The sequence below is a fragment of the Saccoglossus kowalevskii genome, chromosome 7 (genome assembly GCF_978046115.1).
Source record: "Saccoglossus kowalevskii chromosome 7, keSacKowa6.1, whole genome shotgun sequence".
In the NCBI taxonomy this organism is placed as follows: domain Eukaryota; kingdom Metazoa; phylum Hemichordata; class Enteropneusta; family Harrimaniidae; genus Saccoglossus; species Saccoglossus kowalevskii.
In genome coordinates this window covers 33,848,442-33,871,945 of record NC_140647.1, presented here as the reverse complement: position 1 = coordinate 33,871,945, position 23,504 = coordinate 33,848,442, and the positions used below count along the sequence as shown (strand labels likewise).

The window sequence follows — 23,504 nt, the reverse complement described above, 5'->3', positions numbered from 1 at the left end:
TTTGAACCCCTTCCAAAAAAAACCCCATAATTTGTTCTTGTATTCAATAGGCTGAATGCTCCACGAATAACAGTAAAAGTATCCCATAATGCAACGTCCACACGATTTGAACCCAGTAGTTCAGTAATTAAATTTGGTTGAGTACATATGTAAGCAGTGTATCACTTCATTGTATTAAAAAAACATACCAGCCCTCCACGTTTTGTTTCTATAGTAATCTGTGTATTTAGTAAATACCTTCAGATATTATGGGACCCTATTTTAACAAATTACTGTAATAATTCTAGAGCAGTGTATCCATGTGCAATATACTCTCATTCTGGATAACCCATAGATGTTATTTATGGTTCATTATAAATATTCACCCTTTTCACCACAATATTCTCGCCCAAATTTATCTGCACTTTTTAGCTCTGCTTATACGAGTGATTGTCCGTGTCAACTTTTTACTTTTTCGACTTCTTTTTCAAAGCTACATTTCTTATTGTTTTGATACTTGGTGTATATGTACCTTGGGCAGACCTCTCTCGGATTTGTTCATTTCTAGAAAAAAAGTGATATTTTCGACTTCTCGTTGAATACCACAAGTTCAATTGCTTTGATATCATATATATATGTACTACAGGTAGAGCTGTCTCAGATTTGTTCATTTCGTGATGATATCTTTAATTATCTAATTTTGATGAATATTTTTGGTAAAAAGTGATTTAATTCTTGTTAAAAATCAAGTCTAATTGCTTCGATGTCATACATGTAGGTACCACAGATAGACCTCTTTCAGATTTGTTCATTTCCTAATAATATCTTCAGTTCTTTATTTAAAACGTTCAATGAAGCTCCATGTATCTCAGCTGAGAGGCTGCTTGTTATATATTCTTCAATATTTCTGGAAATGAACCCTAATTTTGGAGCCAACAGACAAAATTTGAGTAAATTTTCAGTTTCTACTAAAAAAAAATCTTTTGAAGGCAAGTATAGACAGCACTATTTTGTGAATTTTGATGAAAAGAGGGAACTGGTTAAATATTAAGATTTTTGAACTCAAAACGATAGTTAAATTTTTTAAACCAGTCATTGTGATTTTCAGATTTGTTTGTACCACTGTCGTAGATGATCTTACTAGCATCGTCCAATCAGCAATCATTTTGGTGCACAGAGATTGCTACATACAAGTGTCCAATAGCCAATCACAGACTGTCATTTGAACCTGAATTTATAAATGTTTACAGTAAACAACTTCCATGGGTAATCCAAAATAAGGGTGTTGAACACTGTTGATGTAACATGTATACAAACACGCTTTATCTGTGCTGCATTTATCAAAGTTTAGTTATCTATTGTATTTTTTTTTTTTTATTAAAGATAGTCGATCTACAAGACACAAGATATTAATAGCATGATTTATGTTTATCAGTTTTAAGTCGCGCTGTAGTGTATGGGAGGCTCAAAGCAACTTTGAAATCAACACTGCGTTAAGTTATTATTTAGACAATTATATGTATGCTAATTTTGTCAAAAAAACAAATTTTTCATTTTCCAGTAAAATTTATGTTTTTTATTACACATATTTGTGTTGTTTGTCTCTATTCGCAGGAAATTACACATTGCTTTTGTCATCTTAAATGTACATCAGCTTCATTTTTCACCACTTTGTGATTCTCTAGAACATGTTCAGAGATGTTGACTTCATTATCTGATCAGGTGGTTGACCCAGCTGATTTTCCAAAAGATTAGCCAGTTATGAACACATGAAATGAGGGCGCACTTCATCAACCAGTTACTGCTATGGAAAAAATTCGCAAAGTAAACTGCCCTGCATTTGTCACAATTTTAATTACAGGTTTGAAACCTAAAAGTAAATATACTTTACAAGCAGACAATACATTATATTTTACAAACTTGTTTTCATCAAAACTGACTGATTCTCGCTGGTTCATTACAATGCTATGACAGGTCTGATTCAGTACACAAAAAAAAGTATGTGCTTTAGTCAATTTATGAGTCGCAATGAATCGGAACCTTTATCCTAATAATTTGTGCTATGATGTTGACATTAGTTTTCTTGTTATATACTTTGCTACATGCATAACCCATATGAAGATCATGCTGGTGGTTGCAATTGTGACAAAGGTGTTGTAAAAACTTAGTATGCTGTTGACTGTGATAAAGTTGCCTTGGGAAATTATTAGATTATTTGTGATCGTGATAAAACTGCTAATGAAATAATGTTATTGACAGTAATGGCAAAGCTGCATATGGTGATAGCAATGTATATATATTGTACATTTCCAAACACTATTCATTAATCAATTTGATCTGCAATTTTGCTGAAAATGCAGTTTATTTTCATATTATAGATAAAATTTGTGCATGCAGTTTTTGTAGTATTTGATATAAATCTCATAAAAATGATATCAATGCACTATTAAATTTATAATATACACTACAGAAATCAACAATGCCTCACATGGTCCCTTTAAATCAATGATCTGAATACTAGAAATAAAATCAGTTAATATTACATTGCAGGTGTTGTTTTGAATCACATTGATTAAAAAACAAAGTATTTGTAATATTCCTATTTGTGAAGCCTGAGCATCTCATCCAGGCAGTCTGCCATGACATTCAACCGTTTCATGCAATGAATAAGCAAATGTTATATTCAGCCTTTTCATAATCAGTTCCTTCTTTTCATCACAGAATTCACAAAACATTCCTATTTATAGTCTGCATTTCCCTTCAGAAGATTGGGACAAAAACAGCCCAATTTTTCTAGTAAAAACTGAAAATTTAATCATATTTTATCTGTTGACTCCAAGAATTTATGTACAGAAATATTGAAGGAATTTAAGAAAAAAAGTGTCGAAAAATTTGGGTTTGAAATTCTGGTGATGAAAAGGTTGATTGTCAGGTGGTGCACTTAATTCCATTATAATGTCAAGTTGAATATAGAAATTATCTCACAATTAATAACTTGATGTACCAGTATATTATTAACTGGTGGTAAAGGGAGATGTCTACAAATTAGTGAAAAAAAAAAAAATTTGTTTTGATATTTAAGTTTTACATTGAACTATTAACTATACTTCAGTAAATAATAACTATAAATCCAGCAATAGAGGCCATTTTGTTTTGTAACCTTTAAATAATTAGTTCCCATGGTAACTATGACATATTTCCATATCTCAATTTTTTTGTGTGGTGCCATGGGGTAATATATTATTGACAAGATACTTTTTGTTGTCTTGATTTTTTTTTAAATTTAGGGTAATATAAATTCCTCAAAATACATGTACAAGCATAATATTAGAATTTTTACGAAATATATTTTTGTGCCACTCAACATAATGTTTCCACTTGCAACTAAATCTTTCATTCACCTTTCTACAATTAAAAGTTTTCAAATTTACAAAAAAAGAATAAACAACTAAACAGAAATGGATCCCTCCCTGAAGCTAGTCCGCCCAATGAGTGCATTAATCAAGACAGCATTGCCAGCTTTACAAGTAGTTTGTGCTTCTTCAAGGACTTCTTTCATCTCATCTTCATTGTCTCTGTTCAGAAGGAAACCTCTACCCCCGTAACCTTGGGCAACAATGTGATAATCCGTGTACTGAAATCAACAATACTCAATATAAGGAATATTTATGTTATTGACATTGACCTGCAGTGCTGCTGTATAATGAACACAAATCTACTACAAGCAAAGACAATGCCTAACAAAACTAATACTGAAATGTCTGATACCATACAGCATGTATGTAAATGTGTCGAAATGGGCGTAGTGCGAGTGGTTAGTGCTAGTAGCACTAATCCGAAAAAGTACTAGATCTAGTGCTAAAATGGCACTAGATCTAGCGCTAAAATGGCACTAGATCTAGTGCTAAAATGTGCACAGTGCGAGTGGCATTGTTATCGCATTGTCAACGACGTCGAATAATAGGAGGGGCATCAACAACCACTTTCATATGCAAACTGCAAACAGTATAAAACATTGGCAATATGCGTGAGATGTCCATAATAATACTTTCTTTATATAATACCGGATTCTGCCGTAAATTCGCCCATCCGAAAAATCGCCCTGGGGATTTCACGGCTGATGTGCGCTTATTTGGGGTTCAAAATAAAAAAAAAAAAATAATCAAATATTTTGGGGGGACATTTTCATTGTATCCAACTACACAGACTTTCTACGCCGTGAGTTGGGCCACCCAAGACGAAAGAAACTATTGCAGAATTAACAATAATTAATAATTATTGCTGAATTAAAAAGTAGACCACCTGAAATGTCATTAAAGTGTCGCCCAGTGTCATTTTTCAAATACATTTGTTTTTATTTTATTGGTAACAAAAGTATATTTTAAACGACGTTTCTAATAAAAACGAACACAACTGCATTAACAATCCCGGCAAGCGATCACAGATGCTCAATCCGGACATGCTACGTTTCACAAACGTTGATTATTAGTCAGTAGTGATTATAATAACGCAAAAAAAAAATTCGATAATTTTTATGAAATTCAAATAAAATTCAACTTAGTTTCATCGTAAGCAAATGATATAAACGGTCGATGCGGTAGGGTATCCGCCATGCGCTTCTCTTGCATGAGTTGAGCTAATACTGTAAAGGGGGTAATTATTCACTGGGTTTTAATTTAGCTTATTTCGCTGACTGGAAAATGCGCTAATTTAAAACCCAGTGAATATGTAAAATTTAGCATAGAACACATTATCTAAATGACGAAACCGTGAACTTAAAACCCACTGAATATGCCTGAAATGGTAAATCAGTGAAATTTAAACCCAGTGAAAATTAGTCATTTTACAGTATGTCAAATCGCAAATTAACCAATCAAAATGCTGGACGATGCCAACGCGTTCAAATCACCATAGCTCATTTAAATATGTTAATGTTATTGAACGCAACGCGGAAGAGATTTGACGATGTTGTAGTACGCTCTTTTGGCTTGGATTTTGATGGGAAAATGGCATGATTTTTTTTAAAATAAAAAAATAGTTGTTTTCAAAGATGAACTTAGCATAAGAAGAATAATTTCACATTGTTTACAGTGATAACGATTTCCTGGTCCCATTTTTTTTTAACGCGACCATACACTGGGTTTGTTTAGCTGTGAGGGTTAAAATACGTATTTCACAACCGGAAATTCAACAGATGAACTTGTTACTTCACATGTTTTAATTATTAGCAACTGTAACAAGAACAAGATTTCGAGAGTCTACAACAAAAAATCCTAAGGGCTTCTAAAAAATATTATTGCAGAGAAATTGTCTAGACATACATAATATGATCACGTTAAAAAATTGGCGAGGTTACATCATATTCCTCCATGATACAATGTAACAACAGGATTGCGTGAAAATCGCAGTACACGCACAACCCACCAAGCTTTACTGGGACCCGAGGTATGTAAGGTTGCATAAATACGCCAGTTGCGAGTGGTGAGTTGCGAGTAGCAAGTAGCAAAATGTGTCAGTTGCGAGCGCTCGAAAGTGGCAGTTGCGAGCGCTCGAAAATGGCAGTTGCTAGCGCTAAAAATAGCAGTTGCTAGTGGCGATTTGTATGTACTTGCGAGTGCTAGCTACATCGGCATTGTGTGAAATAAAATTAAGTCCGATGTCCTACCCACTTGTTTTCAAGTTACATGTGTTGAAATGTAGCGAAATGTTGAATGTCTACGAGACTACACTAAGCCAGTGCGAGCGAGTCTGGCCGCTAGATCAATCGGAACTATGTGAAATAATAGAAATAAGTCCTCGCCTCCGATGTCTTAGCGGCATATTTTCTTGTGGCGAGTGTTGACATGTATTGATATTCTAAATCTATATTCATTGAAATCGCCGATTTCTAGACATCTCGACCCAAGACACTTCGTCCCAAATTGGTCATCTCGACACAGACAAGCTGGACATCTCGACCCTTCGCATCGAGGCGACCCTATCTCAATGTGGCGACGCAAACCTCTATCTAGTTCAAAGTTGATCGACATCTATTGATTTGAAACACCGGCTACAGAGAGCAATCTAGTGCAATGGATCAATTCAAAAAATGTTCAAGGGTTGCGTGCTGTGAAATGAACAACGAAAGTACATAAACGCCACAGTCCGCTTCATGTTCAATATACGAAAATAGCACGCGTGTCTGTGCGTTTGCATGAGCGAAAGAGGCTGGTGAGACTGTGTCACAACGTGTTCTATTTATTTCCAAGGCGCGTGGTCGGCGCCTTTGATTGCATTTATGAATGTTCAATCTGATTTTGTTTTGGCTATAGGTGTAGGTGGGTCGAGATGTCCAACGAAAAATGGGTCGATATTTTTGGGGGTCGAGATGTCCAGTACCCGAAATCGCCGATAGCCCCGACATGCTATAAATCGATTGCCTTTATTCACGGTCGGGCGACTGTGTTCAGATTTTCGGCTGTTACATGGAAATTCTGAATTGCATCTTCAAGTATTAAAGTGAGGGAATTATATGTAATTCCTACTAGAACTGAGTCAATATGTTTTGTCTAAATCACGAGGTCGGTTGGGATGGAGGTGAAGCCGACTCTAGGTGTGAAAGCCCGGTTGTCTCCATTCATCGAGAATTTGTGACACGCATCCGGTTAAACGCGGGGTTAAACCATGGAGCTAAATGGTTAAACCAACAATGTAAGCGTTTTGATAATTGTAAACTTGCAATAATCTTGAGACGACAAGAAAAAAACTAACTACAGCGAAGTCAGCAAACGGATGGAGTCTCACGAAGGTGTATAAAGCACATCCTGAATGTGTGTCCAATAGAGATAGCAGTCTCACGACCTGTCTATAGGACAGAAACAGACAATGAATAATAAATAAATGCGTTTAGTCCGTGCGATTTGCGTCGATGTTGCCAAGTCCAAGTGGGTCGTCGGTAGGATGACAGTAATATCAATGAAATAATGCACGTTTTTTCCGTGGTTTAATGGAAACTTTAAAGCATTTAATAACTGTGTGAGAATACACACATGTTGACAGAAAGCACTTGTCGAATAAATACAATGGGGCGTGGGCGGCTTCAGTTGTTGAAAGAGAATAATTATCGACTGGATACAATGGAATATGGCAAGTTCAACTCGTTAACAGAAAATAATGTTGTCACAAAAATATGTAGGACCATGATTGAATACAATGACCGGCGAAACATATATATTGAACGCAATGAAGCGTAATCAAGTCACCCACTGTCGTTGTTTAGAGTATGTCGCTCTTTGACGTTTTACTTCAAGTGTGTCAAAATAATATTCTTTGTTTACATACACTGTACTAATATGTGACAAACATTTCATTACAAAAAGGGCATACATTAAAAAAACGCAATGTGGAACGATTGTTTCCCGTTGTGGTAGGTTCACTCCCAAAAGCAAAAATGTGTATGATAAATATGCATGTATGTATATAAATTGTATTCAAAAACACCTCGCGTTATTTTTACTGCAACAATTGGAGTTTAATGTTTATTCCTAAAGTTTGATGAGTCGTCTGTCACTTCATGCAAAATTTTGCAGGCGAAGCGCGGGCGGAGATTGACAGCACATCGCGTTTGTTATTGTTGTGCTGTTTAGAATTAGCTTTATTCAGCAATTAACCGATTGCCACTTTAATCTTTTGTGAAGGCGTCAACTGGTGACAAACAATAAAGACCAATATAGCGGCTTCATCAATAATGTGCATGCTGGTCCAAGATAAAATGCCGTCGGTCTCGTTGTTTCGCGACCTCAGACCAGGATGCGTTTAACACCACACCAAGGGACTAGCATGGGATCAGTTTTATCTGTTATATTTTCCCGAACATGACACCTATCTGTACGTTCTGAATGTGTAACAGGGCCGTCATAAAATTGCATTCCAATGATTCGTTTCTGACATAAAAATGACATTCGACCACAGTCACTTTAACGCAAAATAAGACTGTTAGTGAGAACATGGATGTACTAACAAATATCACTGTTACCTAAAATCAGAGCATTGTACCGTCTGCTGTACATAAAACTCAAACAAATTTGATATTTCGAATGAACCGACGATATGACACTGTTTACAGTGATTTTGTATTTTTCTCGGTTAAAAAACGGCGATTACGGGAACGAGAGTACAAAGATCTCGAGTGAAGATTTATTTTCCCACAAACAATCTCAGACAAGTCCGCTTTAAATCCTCGCAACAAGAAAATATGCCGCTAAGACATCGGAGGCGAGGGGTTATTTTTATTATTCACACAGTTCTAGCGGCCCGACTCGCTCGCAACTGCTACGTTTAGTCACCGTCCCTCAACACATGAGGGACGGTGGTTTAGTGTACGTACCACACATAGTTCCGATTGATCTAGCGGCCAGACTCGCTCGCACTGGCTTAGTGTAGTCTCGTAGACATTCAACATTTCGCTACCTTTCAACACATGTAACTCGAAAACAAGTGGGTAGGACATTGGACTTAATTTTATTTCACACAATGCCGAGGTAGCTAGCACTCGCAACTACATACAAATCGCCACTAGCAACTGCTATTTTTAGCGCGAGCAACTGCCACTTTCGAGCGCTCGCAACTGACACTTTCGAGCGCTCGCAACTGACACATTTTGCTACTTGCTACTCGCAACTCACCACTCGCAACTGGCGTATTTATGCACCCTTACATACCTCGGGACCCGGGACTTCCCCACAATACCATTTCATACAGTATATCTATTCACAATTTGTAAAAATTGCGCAGTTCGACCTGCAGTTTCACTGTTTCAGCTAGTTTCCCGGCCGATCGCGTTGTTCCAAAGGTCTATTAGTATTACGACAAACGTGGACAATGACATTCTCAATTTTCCCACTGTAGCACATTTCCAATGAATGAAAGATACAACAATTTTACGTAAATATTAATTTATTTTCAGAGAATCACGGGATGTCTTGACGTCGTTGACAACGCAATATCAATGCCACTCGCACTATGTACATTTTAGCACTCGATCTAGTGCCGTTTTTGCACTAGATCTAGTGCCATTTTAGCACTAGATCTAGTGCCATTTTAGCACTACATCTAGTAGTTTTTCGGATTAGTGCTACTAGCACTAACCACTCGCACTATGTCCATTTCGACAGATTTACATACCTCCATACAGTCTACATCACTGTCTTACATTGCATACTTACAGCTAACATAGTCTACATCACTGCCTTACATTGCATACTTACAGTTAACATAGTCTACATCACTGCCTTACATTGCATACTTACAGCCAACATACAGTCTACATCACTGCCTTACATTGCATACTTACAGCTAACATAGTCTACATCACTGCCTTACATTGCATACTTACAGCTAACATAGTCTACATCACTGACTTACATCGCATACTTACAGCTAACATAGTCTACATCACTGCCTTACATTGCATACTTACAGCTAACATAGTCTACATCACTGCCTTACATTGCATACTTACAGCTAACATAGTCTACATCACTGCCTTACATTGCATACTTACAGCTAACATAGTCTACATCACTGCCTTACATTGCATACTTACAGCTAACATAGTCTACATCACTGCCTTACATTGCATACTTACAGCTAACATACAGTCTACATCACTGCCTTACATTGCATACTTACAGCTAACATAGTCTACATCACTGCCTTACATTGCATACTTACAGCTAACATACAGTCTACATCACTGTCTTACATTGCATACTTACAGCTAACATAGTCTACATCACTGCCTTACATTGCATACTTACAGATAACATAGTCTACATCACTGCATTACATTACATACTTACAGCTAACACAGTCTACATCACTGCCTTACATTGCATACTTACAGCTAACATAGTCTACATCACTGCATTACATTGCATACTTACAGCTAACACAGTCTACATCACTGCCTTACATTGCATACTTACAGCTAACATAGTCTACATCACTGGCTTACATTGCATACTTACAGCTAACATAGTCTACATCACTGCCTTACATTGCATACTTACAGCTAACATAGTCTACATCACTGCCTTACATTGCATACTTACAGCTAACATACAGTCTACACCACTGCCTTACATTGCATACTTACAGCTAACATACAGTCTACATCACTGCCTTACATTGCATACTTACAGCTAACATAGTCTACATCACTGCCTTACATTACATACTTACAGCTAACATAGTCTACATCACTGCCTTACATTGCATACTTACAGCTAACAGTCTACATCACTGCCTTACATTGCATACTTACAGCTAACACAGTCTACATCACTGCCTTACATTGCATACTTACATCTAAAATAGTCTACATCACTGCCTTACATTGCATACTTACAGCTAACATAGTCTACATCACAGCCTTACATTGCATACTTACAGCTAACATAGTCTACATCACTGCCTTACATTGCATACTTACAGCTAACATAGTCTACATCACTGCCTTACATTGCATACTTACAGCTAACATAGTCTACATCACTGCCTTACATTGCATACTTACAGCTAACATAGTCTACATCACTGCCTTACATTGCATACTTACAGCTAACATAGTCTACATCACTGCCTTACATTGCATACTTACAGCTAACACAGTCTACATCACTGCCTTACATTGCATACTTACATCTAAAATAGTCTACATCACTGCCTTACATTGCATACTTACAGCTAACATAGTCTACATCACTGGCTTACATTGCATACTTACAGCTAACACAGTCTACATCACTGCCTTACATTGCATACTTACAGCTAACATAGTCTACATCACAGCCTTACATTGCATACTTACAGCTAACATAGTCTACATCACTGCCTTACATTGCATACTTACAGCTAACATAGTCTACATCACTGCCTTACATTGCATACTTACAGCTAACATAGTCGACATCACTGCCTTACATTGCATACTTACAGCTAACATAGTCTACATCACTGCCTTACATTGCATACTTACAGCTACCATAGTCTACATCACTGCCTTACATTGCATACTTACAGCTAACATAGTCTACATCACTGGCTTACATTGCATACTTACAGCTAACATAGTCTACATCACTGCCTTACATTGCATACTTACAGCTAACATAGTCTACATCACTGCCTTACATTGCATACTTACAGCTAACATAGTCTACATCACTGCCTTACATTGCATACTTACAGCTAACATAGTCTACATCACTGCCTTACATTGCATACTTACAGCTAACATAGTCTACATCACTGCCTTACGATGCATACTTTCAGCTAACATAGTCTACATCACTGCCTTACATTGCATACTTACAGCTAACATACAGTCTACATCACTGTCTTACATTGCATACTTACAGCTAACATAGTCTACATCACTGCCTTACATTGCATACTTACAGCCAACATACAGTCTACATCACTGGCTTACATTGCATACTTACAGCTAACATACAGTCTACATCACTGTCTTACATTGCATACTTACAGCTAACATAGTCTACATCACTGCCTTACATTGCATACTTACAGCCAACATACAGTCTACATCACTGCCTTACATTGCATACTTACAGCCAACATACAGTCTACATCACTGCCTTACATTGCATACTTACAGCTAACATAGTCTACATCACTGCCTTACATTGCATACTTACAGCTAACATAGTCTACATCACTGCCTTACATTGCATACTTACAGCTAACATAGTCTACATCACTGCCTTACATTGCATACTTACAACTAACATAGTCTACATCACTGCCTTACATTGCATACTTACAGCTAACATAGTCTACATCACTGCCTTACATTGCATACTTACAGCCAACATACAGTCTACATCACTGCCTTACATTGCATACTTACAGCTAACATAGTCGACATCACTGCCTTACATTGCATACTTACAGCTAACATAGTCTACATCACTGCCTTACATTGCATACTTACAGCTAACATAGTCTACATCACTGCCTTACATTGCATACTTACATCTAACATACAGTCTACATCACTGCCTTACATTACATACTTACAGCTAACATAGTCTACATCACTGCCTTACATTGCATACTTACATCTAACATACAGTCTACATCACTGCCTTACATTGCATACTTACAACTAACATAGTCTACATCACTGCCTTACATTGCATACTTACAGCTAACATAGTCTACATCACTGCCTTACATTGCATACTTACATCTAACATACAGTCTACATCACTGACTTACATTACATACTTACAGCTAACATTCAGTCTACATCACTGCCTTACATTGCATACTTACAGCTAACATAGTCTACATCACTGCCTTACATTGCATACTTACATCTAACATACAGTCTACATCACTGCCTTACATTGCATACTTACATCTAACATACAGTCTACATCACTGCCTTACATTGCATACTTACAGCCAACATACAGTCTACATCACTGCCTTACATTGCATACTTACAGCTAACATAGTCTACATCACTGCCTTACATTGCATACTTACAGCTAACATAGTCTACATCACTGCCTTACATTGCATACTTACATCTAACATACAGTCTACATCACTGCCTTACATTGCATACTTACATCTAACATACAGTCTACATCACTGCCTTACATTGCATACTTACAGCCAACATACAGTCTACATCACTGCCTTACATTGCATACTTACATCTAACATTCAGTCTACATCACTGCCTTACATTGCATACTTACAGCTAACATACAGTCTACATCACTGCCTTACATTGCATACTTACAGCTAACATAGTCTACATCACTGCCTTACATTGCATACTTACATCTAACATACAGTCTACATCACTGCCTTACATTGCATACTTACAGCCAACATACAGTCTACATCACTGCCTTACATTGCATACTTACATCTAACATTCAGTCTACATCACTGCCTTACATTGCATACTTACAGCTAACATACAGTCTACATCACTGCCTTACATTGCATACTTACAGCTAACATACAGTCTACATCACTGCCTTACATTGCATACTTACAGCTAACATAGTCTACATCACTGCCTTACATTGCATACTTACAGCTAACATAGTCTACATCACTGCCTTACATTGCATACTTACATCTAACATACAGTCTACATCACTGCCTTACATTGCATACTTACATCTAACATACAGTCTACATCACTGCCTTACATTGCATACTTACAGCCAACATACAGTCTACATCACTGCCTTACATTGCATACTTACATCTAACATTCAGTCTACATCACTGCCTTACATTGCATACTTACAGCTAACATACAGTCTACATCACTGCCTTACATTGCATACTTACAGCTAACATACAGTCTACATCACTGCCTTACATTGCATACTTACAGCTTACAGTCTACATCACTGACTTACATTACATACTTACAGCTAACATTCAGTCTACATCACTGCCTTACATTGCATACTTACATCTAACATACAGTCTACATCACTGCCTTACATTGCATACTTACAGCTAACATACAGCCTACTGCGCTGCCTAACATTGCATACTTACATCTAACATACAGCCTACAGCGCTGCCTTACATTGCATACTTACAGCTAACATACAGCCTACAGCGCTGCCTTACATTGCATACTTACATCTAACATACAGCCTACAGCGCTGCCTTACATTGCATACTTACATCTAACATACAGCCTACAGCGCTGCCTTACATTGCATACTTACATCTAACATACAGCCTACAGCGCTGCCTTACATTGCATACTTACATCTAACATACAGCCTACAGCGCTGCCTTACATTACATACTTACAGCTAACATACAGTCTACATCACTGCCTTACATTGCATACTTACAGCTAACATACAGCCTACTGCGCTGCCTTACATTGCATACTTACAGCTAACATACAGTCTACATCACTGCCTTACATTGCATACTTACAGCTAACATACAGTCTACATCACTGCCTTACATTGCATACTTACAGCTAACATACAGTCTACATCACTGCCTTACATTGCATACTTACAGCTAACATACAGTCTACATCACTGCCTTACATTGCATACTTACAGCTAACATAGTCTACATCACTACCTTACATTGCATACTTACAGCCAACATACAGTCTACATCACTGCCTTACATTGCATACTTACAGCTAACATAGTCTACATCACTGCCTTACATTGCATACTTACAGCTAACATAGTCTACATCACTACCTTACATTGCATACTTACAGCTAACATACAGTCTACATCACTGCCTTACATTGCATACTTACAGCTAACATACAGCCTACAGCGCTGCCTAACATTGGAACTTGATCTCTACAAATTTGCATCCAAGCTGCATCAGTTCCGACTAAAGCGATCACGGGAATCTGAAACAAATATTGGGTTAAATAAATATTTAGATATACAATATTAGTGAAAGTGTTCCTAAAGACTCACACAGAAAACCTTTGATGGCAGAAAACATTATCAGAAGACCGGTCTCAGAAATAATTACATTAGAAGACTATTGATGGCAGTAAACTTATCAGAGAAATGGTCTCAGAAATAATTACATTAGAAGACTATTGATGGCAGTAAACTTATCAGAGAGAAAGTCTCAGAAATAATTACATTAGAAAACTATTGATGGCAGTAAACTTATCAGAAAGAAAGTCACAGAAATAATTACATTAGAAGACTATTGATGGCAGTAAACTTATCAGAGAGAAAGTCTCAGAAATAATTACATTAGAAGACTACTGATGGCAGTAAACTTATCAGAGAAATGGTCTCAGAAATAATTACATTAGAAGACTATTGATGGCAGTAAACTTATCAGAGAGAAAGTCTCAGAAATAATTACATTAGAAGACTATTGATGGCAGTAAACTTATCAGAAAGAAAGTCTCAGAAATAATTACATTAGAAGACTATTGATGGCAGTAAACTTATCAGAGAGAAAGTCTCAGAAATAATTACATTAGAAGACTATTGATGGCAGTAAACTTATCAGAGAAATGGTCTCAGAAATAATTACATTAGAAGACTATTGATGGCAGTAAACTTATCAGAGAAACGGTCTCAGAAATAATTACATTAGAAGACTATTGATGGCAGTAAACTTATCAGAGAGAAAGTCTCAGAAATAATTACATTAGAAGACTATTGATGGCAGTAAACTTATCAGAGAAATGGTCTCAGAAATAATTACATTAGAAGACTATTGATGGCAGTAAACTTATCAGAGAGAAAGTCTCAGAAATAATTACATTAGAAGACTATTGATGGCAGTAAACTTATCAGAGAGAAAGTCTCAGAAATAATTACATTAGAAGACTATTGATGGCAGTAAACTTATCAGAGAGAAAGTCTCAGAAATAATTACATTAGAAGACTATTGATGGCAGTAAACTTATCAGAGAGAAAGTCTCGGAAATAATTACATTAGAAGATTATTGATGGCAGTAAACTTATCAGAGAGAAAGTCTCGGAAATAATTACATTAGAAGACTATTGATGGCAGTAAACTTATCAGAGAGAAAGTCTCGGAAATAATTACATTAGAAGACTATTGATGGCAGTAAACTTATCAGAGAGAAAGTCTCAGAAATAATTACATTAGAAGACTATTGATGGCAGTAAACTTATCAGAGAGAAAGTCTCGGAAATAATTATATTAGAAGACTATTGATGGCAGTAAACTTATCAGAGAAACGGTCTCAGAAATAATTACATTAGAAGACTATTGATGGCAGTAAACTTATCAGAGAAACGGTCTCAGAAATAATTACATTAGAAGACTATTGATGGCAGTAAACTTATCAGAGAAATGGTCTCAGAAATAATTACATTAGAAGACTATTGATGGCAGTAAACTTATCAGAGAAACGGTCTCAGAAATAAATACATTAGAAGACTATTGATGGCAGTAAACTTATCAGAGAGAAAGTCTCAGAAATAATTACATTAGAAGACTATTGATGGCAGTAAACTTATCAGAGAAACGGTCTCAGAAATAATTACATTAGAAGACTATTGATGGCAGTAAACTTATCAGAGAGAAAGTCTCAGAAATAATTACATTAGAAGACTATTGATGGCAGTAAACTTATCAGAGAGAAAGTCTCTAGAAAGACGTGCATTATTTTGGACACAGTAGACTATATCCCAAGGGTGAAGGCCCCTAAAATATGGGCATAAGGATTTCTTTGATGAAAGTAGACAAAAAAGAATATGCATTAGATGTTTGGTGAGAGTAGACAAGATTAAAGGGAGTGTTCCAGAAATCCATGCATGCCTTCAATGATAGTTGACAATTATGGGAAGAGAAAAAGAAAATTTACTCAATATTTTTGCAAGGTAATCTTTGCAATTGTAAATTTTTCATTCTTGAATAGAACACAAATCAAGAGTGGAAATCTTACCTTGTGTCGAGTAAATGTGTCAAATTCTGCAACACTGTAACCTAGGGAACCATCGCCATAAATGATCCAGACCTCAGCATCTGGACGGCACAACTTGGCACCTAAAGCAAACCCAGCCCCAACTCCTAATGTCCCAAAAGCACCAGGATCTAACCAGCGCAGTGGACCATCAGGTCTGTGAGACAAAGATGAAGGTATGGTATCATATGTCTTTCTTTATTGTATATTACTGCTGTTTTTTCTGATGTAAACAACTGAAATCGTTTGAATGTCATGTCAATACTCAGGAATACATTCATTGTTGAGGAATTTTGAACATTCAAATTGAGTAAAATGCAAAAACAATTTATATGGAACACGTACCAGTCTTAAATTCTACCACTTTCAGTACTACATGCACCGGTATATAATAACAGACAATTTCCCTTCACTGCAAGATCTATTGTTTTGCGTGAAGTTTAATATGAAAACGTGACAAACCAACGTGATAGCCTTACAGTGGCATCAAAACATTGTACTATTAAGCCAACTGCTAAGAAAATTCTGTTGAATACATTGTTTTTGTGTGGAAAAATCCCTTGCATACAAACACCTAATTACACGAAGAGCATAGAACACTTTCCCGGGGTATTTAAAACCAACATTGTCATCTAACTGTAAGGCCGTCGCTGATTGGCTGAACAATTTTTGGTTTCAAATACCCCGGGAAAGTGTTCCATACATTTTGATATTGAGTTATAAAAAATAAATTCCAACTCAAAATCAAATCATTTATCACAAAACAAATCACATGTCATTCTCCTAACTAAATTAATTATGACGAAATTAACAGAATAATTAGCACTACAGATAGTCAATGGAATAATCATGTGATAGTAGATGAAATCAGTGGATACATTGTCTCTATAGAGTACACACCTGACAATGTACGCAGCACTACCAACAAAGTCACCTCCGTCTGCAACTAAAACACTATCACTTGGCAGTAATTCATCCAAGCAGTGTAAAATCTTCAAGGGATTCAGATGTACATTGGTGATTTGTTGAGCTTGATCACTGAAAATGAAAAAAAAAATTATACTAAAATTAATCATCTCCTTTGTATTATTATTTATTCATTTGTTTTATTGAACATTTGAGTAGACATTATTAATTAAAAAGAACACACACTAGTTTTGTACGTATAATTATTTATACCTGTTTGTTTTTTCTTTCTCCATGTCTCTTTCTTTCAGAGTTGAGACCCATTCAGTGTCACATTTGTATCCATCAAGTTTCTTTTGAAGCTCCACAATGAATGAAGCTGGGTCTCCTTGAATTGCAATAGATGGCTTCCAAAACATGTCAGAGTTCTGGAAAAAAAATGTTACAAAATATTCAGCTATAATTTAATTTCCACCAGTTCCTCTTCAGGTTCATTTCTTATTCATTTATAACAATCATTCATATGAGTGTTAATAAGTTATTAATTAATTATGTTAGTAATATTAACTAATATACCTGAAGATTAATCAATGTTAATTTATCCAATAAATTATGAATTTAATTCACTCATACAATTTACTTGTTTCACTAACCTTGTATAGCTGCTCCATATTTCTATTTACAGCTATTATTTTGGATTTTCTGTTTAGCACCCGACCATAACCAAGTCTGAAATCACACACCATACCTGTATGAGAAGGGCAAACATATAAAAAAAAAATCATTCCATCACATGAAAGTACCTTATTGAACGAAACAAAATGCCAACAAAAATGCAGTTCTACACTGCAAATAACAAAATAATAAAAAGATGGTATGCAAGTATTTTTGAAGTTTTCTTGAAGTTTGTCTACAGACCACTGTTGTAGGAGATTCTCAACAAATGTTGATTTCATAATGGTCACAATCTCAGGATGATACCATTTCAGTATTTTGGAGGTAACAAAAACAACTCAGGTTCCTTAAAGAGATAAATCATATAAATCAGGGCTGTTATTCTTTATATTAACGCTTCCTTACCAACAAGAATAACAACATCAGCTTCCTTTAGGGCATCTCTGCGACGTTGACGTATGTGAATTGGACTGTTTTTTCCTAGAAGACCTCTCGACATACCACCAAGAAAGCATGGAATGCCAAGGATCTGCAATAAATAACAATAGATATACCAGTAATACTGTACGGGTCGATTCCAGCTGATTAGAAAACATCAGAAGTCTATACAAAATACTGAGGGAATGATCAGGTGATGGCGATATGTGTTCATGGTGGATTAGTTGAAGTGGTGATGGTGGTTCAAGTTGATGATGGGATGTGGTGATAATAGTGAAGGGGCTGACGATGCTGGTTGCTTTTATTTAGAAAGGTGGTGGAGATGATAATATTGTTGATTGGTCAAAGTAGTTGTGACCATAGGTAGTATGGCAGTGGTGGAGATAATAGGTTTAGAAATTGTACTGTTGTACTCGATCATGTTGGAAACTTACCTCTAATGATTTTCTCAGTTGATCCACTGGTGTTGGTGGCAATGTAGACTGACTTCCTAACAATATTACAGGTTTCTTACATCTACTCACATACTCTGCAGACGTTTGAACTGAAATAATTATAAATTCACTTTCAGATTCAACAGATATAACAAAATCATTTAGTGCTGATCAAGTTTCAGTTTCTCATTACTGTCTGAAGACAAGAGTGAGTTCTTACCTTCAGAAGGACTGGCCATGGGTCTGTAGACAGGTAAAGGACTGCTATCTCTCTCTTCCCAGGCACCAGCATGTAAATTCTTCAAGTAATTATTTAGATACCTAAAGGACAGGTAAATTGAGTTCATGAATGTTTCCAAAAAAAACACAATATGATTATATAACATTTCACACATTCTATGTAACTTTACTTTTTTCGTTAAGACTATATATACTTTTATATCTGTTATACCACTATTTGTCTTGTTGCTATTGTTTGATGTGATGGCTTGTTGTTAAAATTTAAGTGAGAACATCTTTAAAATAGTCATTCCCACATATGTAGTTATGATGAAATGTCACACTGCTAACATTTGTGTGAGAACATACTTTGAAAACTGTTATTCTCACTTCGCTGGAAGTAAGGTGATGTCTCGTTTAAATTTATGTGAGAACATACTTAGGTATAACAGCATTTCTCACGTAGCTGGAAATGGTGTGATGTTACATGAGAATACACTTTGAACAACCATTCTCATCTACGTTGTAAGGATACCATAGACTATCCCAATCCTTTATTTCATAACAAATATACTGACTATACTTACCAATCTGTGATCTTTTGTCCAATACTAGATTTTTTATTTGCAGGTTTTTTGGGGTTTATTTCCTTTGATACAATTTGGTATGGATACAAAGTATCAATTGGAAATTCAACAAAAACAGGACCTGAATTAGAAAGCATTAGCAACATTACAATTTCTGTTGATAGTACAGTGTAATTACTGACTTATTTAACAAAAACAGGACCTGAATTAGAAAGCATTAGCAACATTACAATTTCTGTTGATAGTACAGTGTAATTAATGACTTATTGACGAGTAGTAATACAGCTGTCAAATTTGACTTGACATCACAGAATTGATGTGTAGTGACATTTATTAACTTCTTTCAGTCTGGCTGTTATTATCCTAATTTGCATGTTTGTTTTAAATTCATATCCAAGCTCTCATCACAAACTACCAACACACAGACCCTGATTTAGCTCAATGGTGAAATTGGTCTTCAGACTAGATCATCATTCAGAACTTGAGATCATGAATATTCATAAGTTGATCCCTATGCAATTCTATCGCGTCCACATGCCACAATTTTCATACAAATGTGTATTGAATTTTTGCATGGTGTATCAATGTGGAGCATACTGATTGTATTACATTGTATTTAGAAATACAAACATAATTTTGAGAAGGACTCAATAATTGAAGGATTTAAAATTAGAAAGTATCATCATGAAATGAACAACTCTGATTGAGGTACACCACACAAAGTACAGACTAATCTCATGTCAAATCAATCAAGAATCTGAATAAAGTGGATCTACATAACACACTTACAAAGCCAACATCAAAAGAAGGTTGTTTTAAAAAGTAGTCAAATATTCAATTGTTGATGGGCAGATGTACAGACAGTCACCTATATGAACAGATTTTTTCTCTTTAATGATTGGATCTCCATGAGCACTGACATCAACAAAACTCTGGTTTAAATATGAACGAGTCATTGGCAATCTAAGCTGCACTTTTATAGGGTACTGCCCTCTAGTGGGCTGATGTGAAGTGAATATTTTTTGTTTTTATACTGAACACCCCAGGAAAACTGGAAAAGTTGACCCAAAGTATTGAATTATATTGAATAGAGAAGGTAATTTGATACATAGTTTCACAAAGTTCAGAAATTGATAAGTAATCTAGGAAAGTTACCATTATGATTAAAATAAAATAATGCAATCTTTGGAATATGAATTGAGCTTTCCTGAGTTGGGCATTTACCTGGTGTTCCAGATTGTGCTATAGACAGCGCTTTCCGCAGCGTTGGTTTAATTTCCCGAATGTAACGAATAGTTGCTGTAAATTTACATATAGGTTTAAATAGACACATTTGATCAATGTCTTGGAGAGCTCCTCTACCCTGCAGAAAAAAAAGAAAAAGGATGGTTCAGAAGAGTACTAGAGACCAAGCTACCAGTACCCACATATCATGTCAATGTTTAACCAAACTAACCTTCAGCAGGGTAACTGCAGCCCCACCCATCAACAAAAGAGGTGATTCAGCCATCTGAGCATTCTTGACGGCAGTCACTGTGTTAGTCAGTCCTGGACCAGCAGTCACCACGGCAGCACCAACAGTACCAGATAACCTAGCAACAGCATCAGCAGCAAATACTGATGTTGCCTAACAAAAAAAATACCCCAAGATTTATATGTATTCATACATGTTAGAGTTAGTGAACTTCATTGAGTCATTTGATTGGATGCGCCAAGAAGCTGGCGCCACCAATCAGAGTTGCTTTATCATAAATGTGAAGATCGGCGAGCTCATCACAGATTAAAACAATGGCGGTGTGTAGTCTTTGCGCTGATTCAGTCTGAATCAAGAACAGAAGGACTATATTCGTTGACACGTTTCCAAAATTTCCTATTCCAACGTTGAAAATTGTTTGTGGGCAAGTGAATGAGGATGATGTAATGTCTAAATATTTGTGCAAACTGTGTTTGAGTAAACTGAAAAAAATTTCAAAACTGATAACATATCAACTTGCCAGATTCGGTCTTCACGTCATTATTCTCAGATACAGCACGAAGCGCTTTCTTTTGATGAACAGTTAGCTCGTTCAGAGAAAAAACTAGCAACACGTTTGTTTGATTCCACAAATGTAGTTTCTTTTGTGAGTTCTAATTGGGTGATGCAAATGAGCCGAAGTGAATCTTATAATCATTTGAAGGCGTGCAACATTTAATGTTGAAGCTTCAACTGAATAAATGGTCCTTGGCTTGCAAAGATGAGAGAATAAAGGCATGAATTTCAAATAATAATTCAAATCATTATAACCAATCACAAAGTGTTAATAGATGTATGGCAGTAAATCAGCCAATGATTGAAAGAAAACATCAAAGACTCATGGGTAATACACCATACCACATGTAGTGTCAGCTGTCTACTGTGTACGCTGTTAGTCATACAACAAATTAGTTTCAAGTGTATATCAAATCCTTCCTGAAACATCAATTGTGGCATCATTAGCAAAAATAAAGTATGCGAAAAAGTTTCTTGGCTGAAAAATTACCTAAAAATGGTGGCTTTGGAGCATAAGAATGTCAGAATCAGAGAACAAATCGTATGTTATCTATGGATGGACAGGTGATCCATTGCTACATTCTGGGCTTGAATTTCTTGAAGGTATTGAAGGCTATTGCCTCAATCCTCAAAATGTTTGCCTCAATGTCCTTAAAAAAAATAGAATGTCCTGATACTATTTATATACATCAAGAAATTTTTATAAAATTTAGCCTTAAAAATGAGTGCAGTCAAACCCTGTACATTCTATTTCAATCATTAATTTATATGTTAGATATAAATTACTGTTTATTTTAGAATTGTTAGTCACTTGAACATTCCATTGTTTTAACTAAAATAATATACTTTGGTGAACTTTTTCATAATTTGATTTGACTTAACATAGATGTATGTAGGCAAGAATAAAATATACTTCTTTCATTTTATTTGTGTCTCTTTCTTTGTTTCCCAGCCATACTTGACTTACTTCATGTCTGACATCAACAACTCGTATACCGGCTTTCTCTGCTCCAACTAATATAGGAGACACATGACCACCACACAAAGTAAACAGATACTTTATACCGTGAGACTTCAGAACTTCAGCCACCAATTCACCTCCATTGCGTGTCGATGTCTCATCAACCTGTAACAAAAATCAAATTATATACTCAAATTCCAATGATACAAGAAATAGATTTTTTTTTCTCGCAATACCCTGTACACGGTCACTCATTGTACCAATCGCCAATATAGTTTTTGTGAAATTAATAACTGGATTTGTTTTGCGTTCGGTCGCTAGGGGGCAGTATATGGGCCGTGGGCTATGTCCACACATGACTCGAAATTTGAATACGCAGTTCACTAATACACACGATGATTCTAAATCATACGATACACAAAAATGAACAACATTCAAAGGAAGAAACAACACATGTGCCCTGTTATCTCCACTGATATAACGCATTAAGGTCACTGTGTCTGGGGACCAAGTCAAATAAGATTACGAATATTAAAAACATAAATAGTATTAGTAACTTACCTTATGAAAGAATTGATAAACTATTCCAAGACGTTGTATACATACGTAAATTGCGTACACTGCGGCAGCTATTAACAAAAATATCACCGACGAAACGATATCTGACCTATCCATTCCGACCATCTTGATGATCAACAACCTTTGACACAGCTCTCCTATCATGAACACTGAGGGCGCTTAATAACATTATCAGAACCACAATAACATTTGTTGCGATCGT

At 36.0% G+C, this 23,504-nt stretch overlaps 1 protein-coding gene across 1 annotated transcript; it reads right to left on the bottom strand.

The window, feature by feature from the left end:
- Nucleotides 1-1,809: 1,809 nt before the first annotated feature.
- LOC100369292 (2-hydroxyacyl-CoA lyase 2) lies at nt 1,810-23,454 on the bottom strand. The gene is made up of 14 exons (XM_085501498.1): nt 23,285-23,454; nt 22,730-22,888; nt 21,190-21,360; nt 20,958-21,096; nt 19,734-19,854; nt 19,148-19,248; nt 18,928-19,037; nt 18,461-18,584; nt 18,034-18,128; nt 17,654-17,808; nt 17,375-17,512; nt 16,457-16,631; nt 14,321-14,419; nt 1,810-3,613 (listed from the first exon to the last, which is right to left on the bottom strand). Exons 1-14 carry the CDS (start codon nt 23,444-23,446, stop codon nt 3,428-3,430), a joined length of 1,935 nt encoding a protein of 644 aa, XP_085357624.1. The 5' UTR covers nt 23,447-23,454; the 3' UTR covers nt 1,810-3,427.
- Between the last annotated feature and the right edge of the window lie 50 nt (nt 23,455-23,504).

Excerpts from the sequence above, each read along its gene's own strand:
- LOC100369292 (XM_085501498.1), bottom strand. The coding sequence starts at position 23,446 with ATGATAGGAGAGCTGTGTCAAAGGTTGTTGATCATCAAGATGGTCGGA. Across the intron at positions 17,809-18,033 it reads ATATGGAGCAGCTATACAAG|AACTCTGACATGTTTTGGAA; the intron begins GTTAGTGAAACA and ends TTTTTTTTCCAG. Across the intron at positions 3,614-14,320 it reads CTGTAGGCTGTATGTTAGCT|TACACGGATTATCACATTGT; the intron begins GTAAGTATGCAA and ends TGTTGATTTCAG.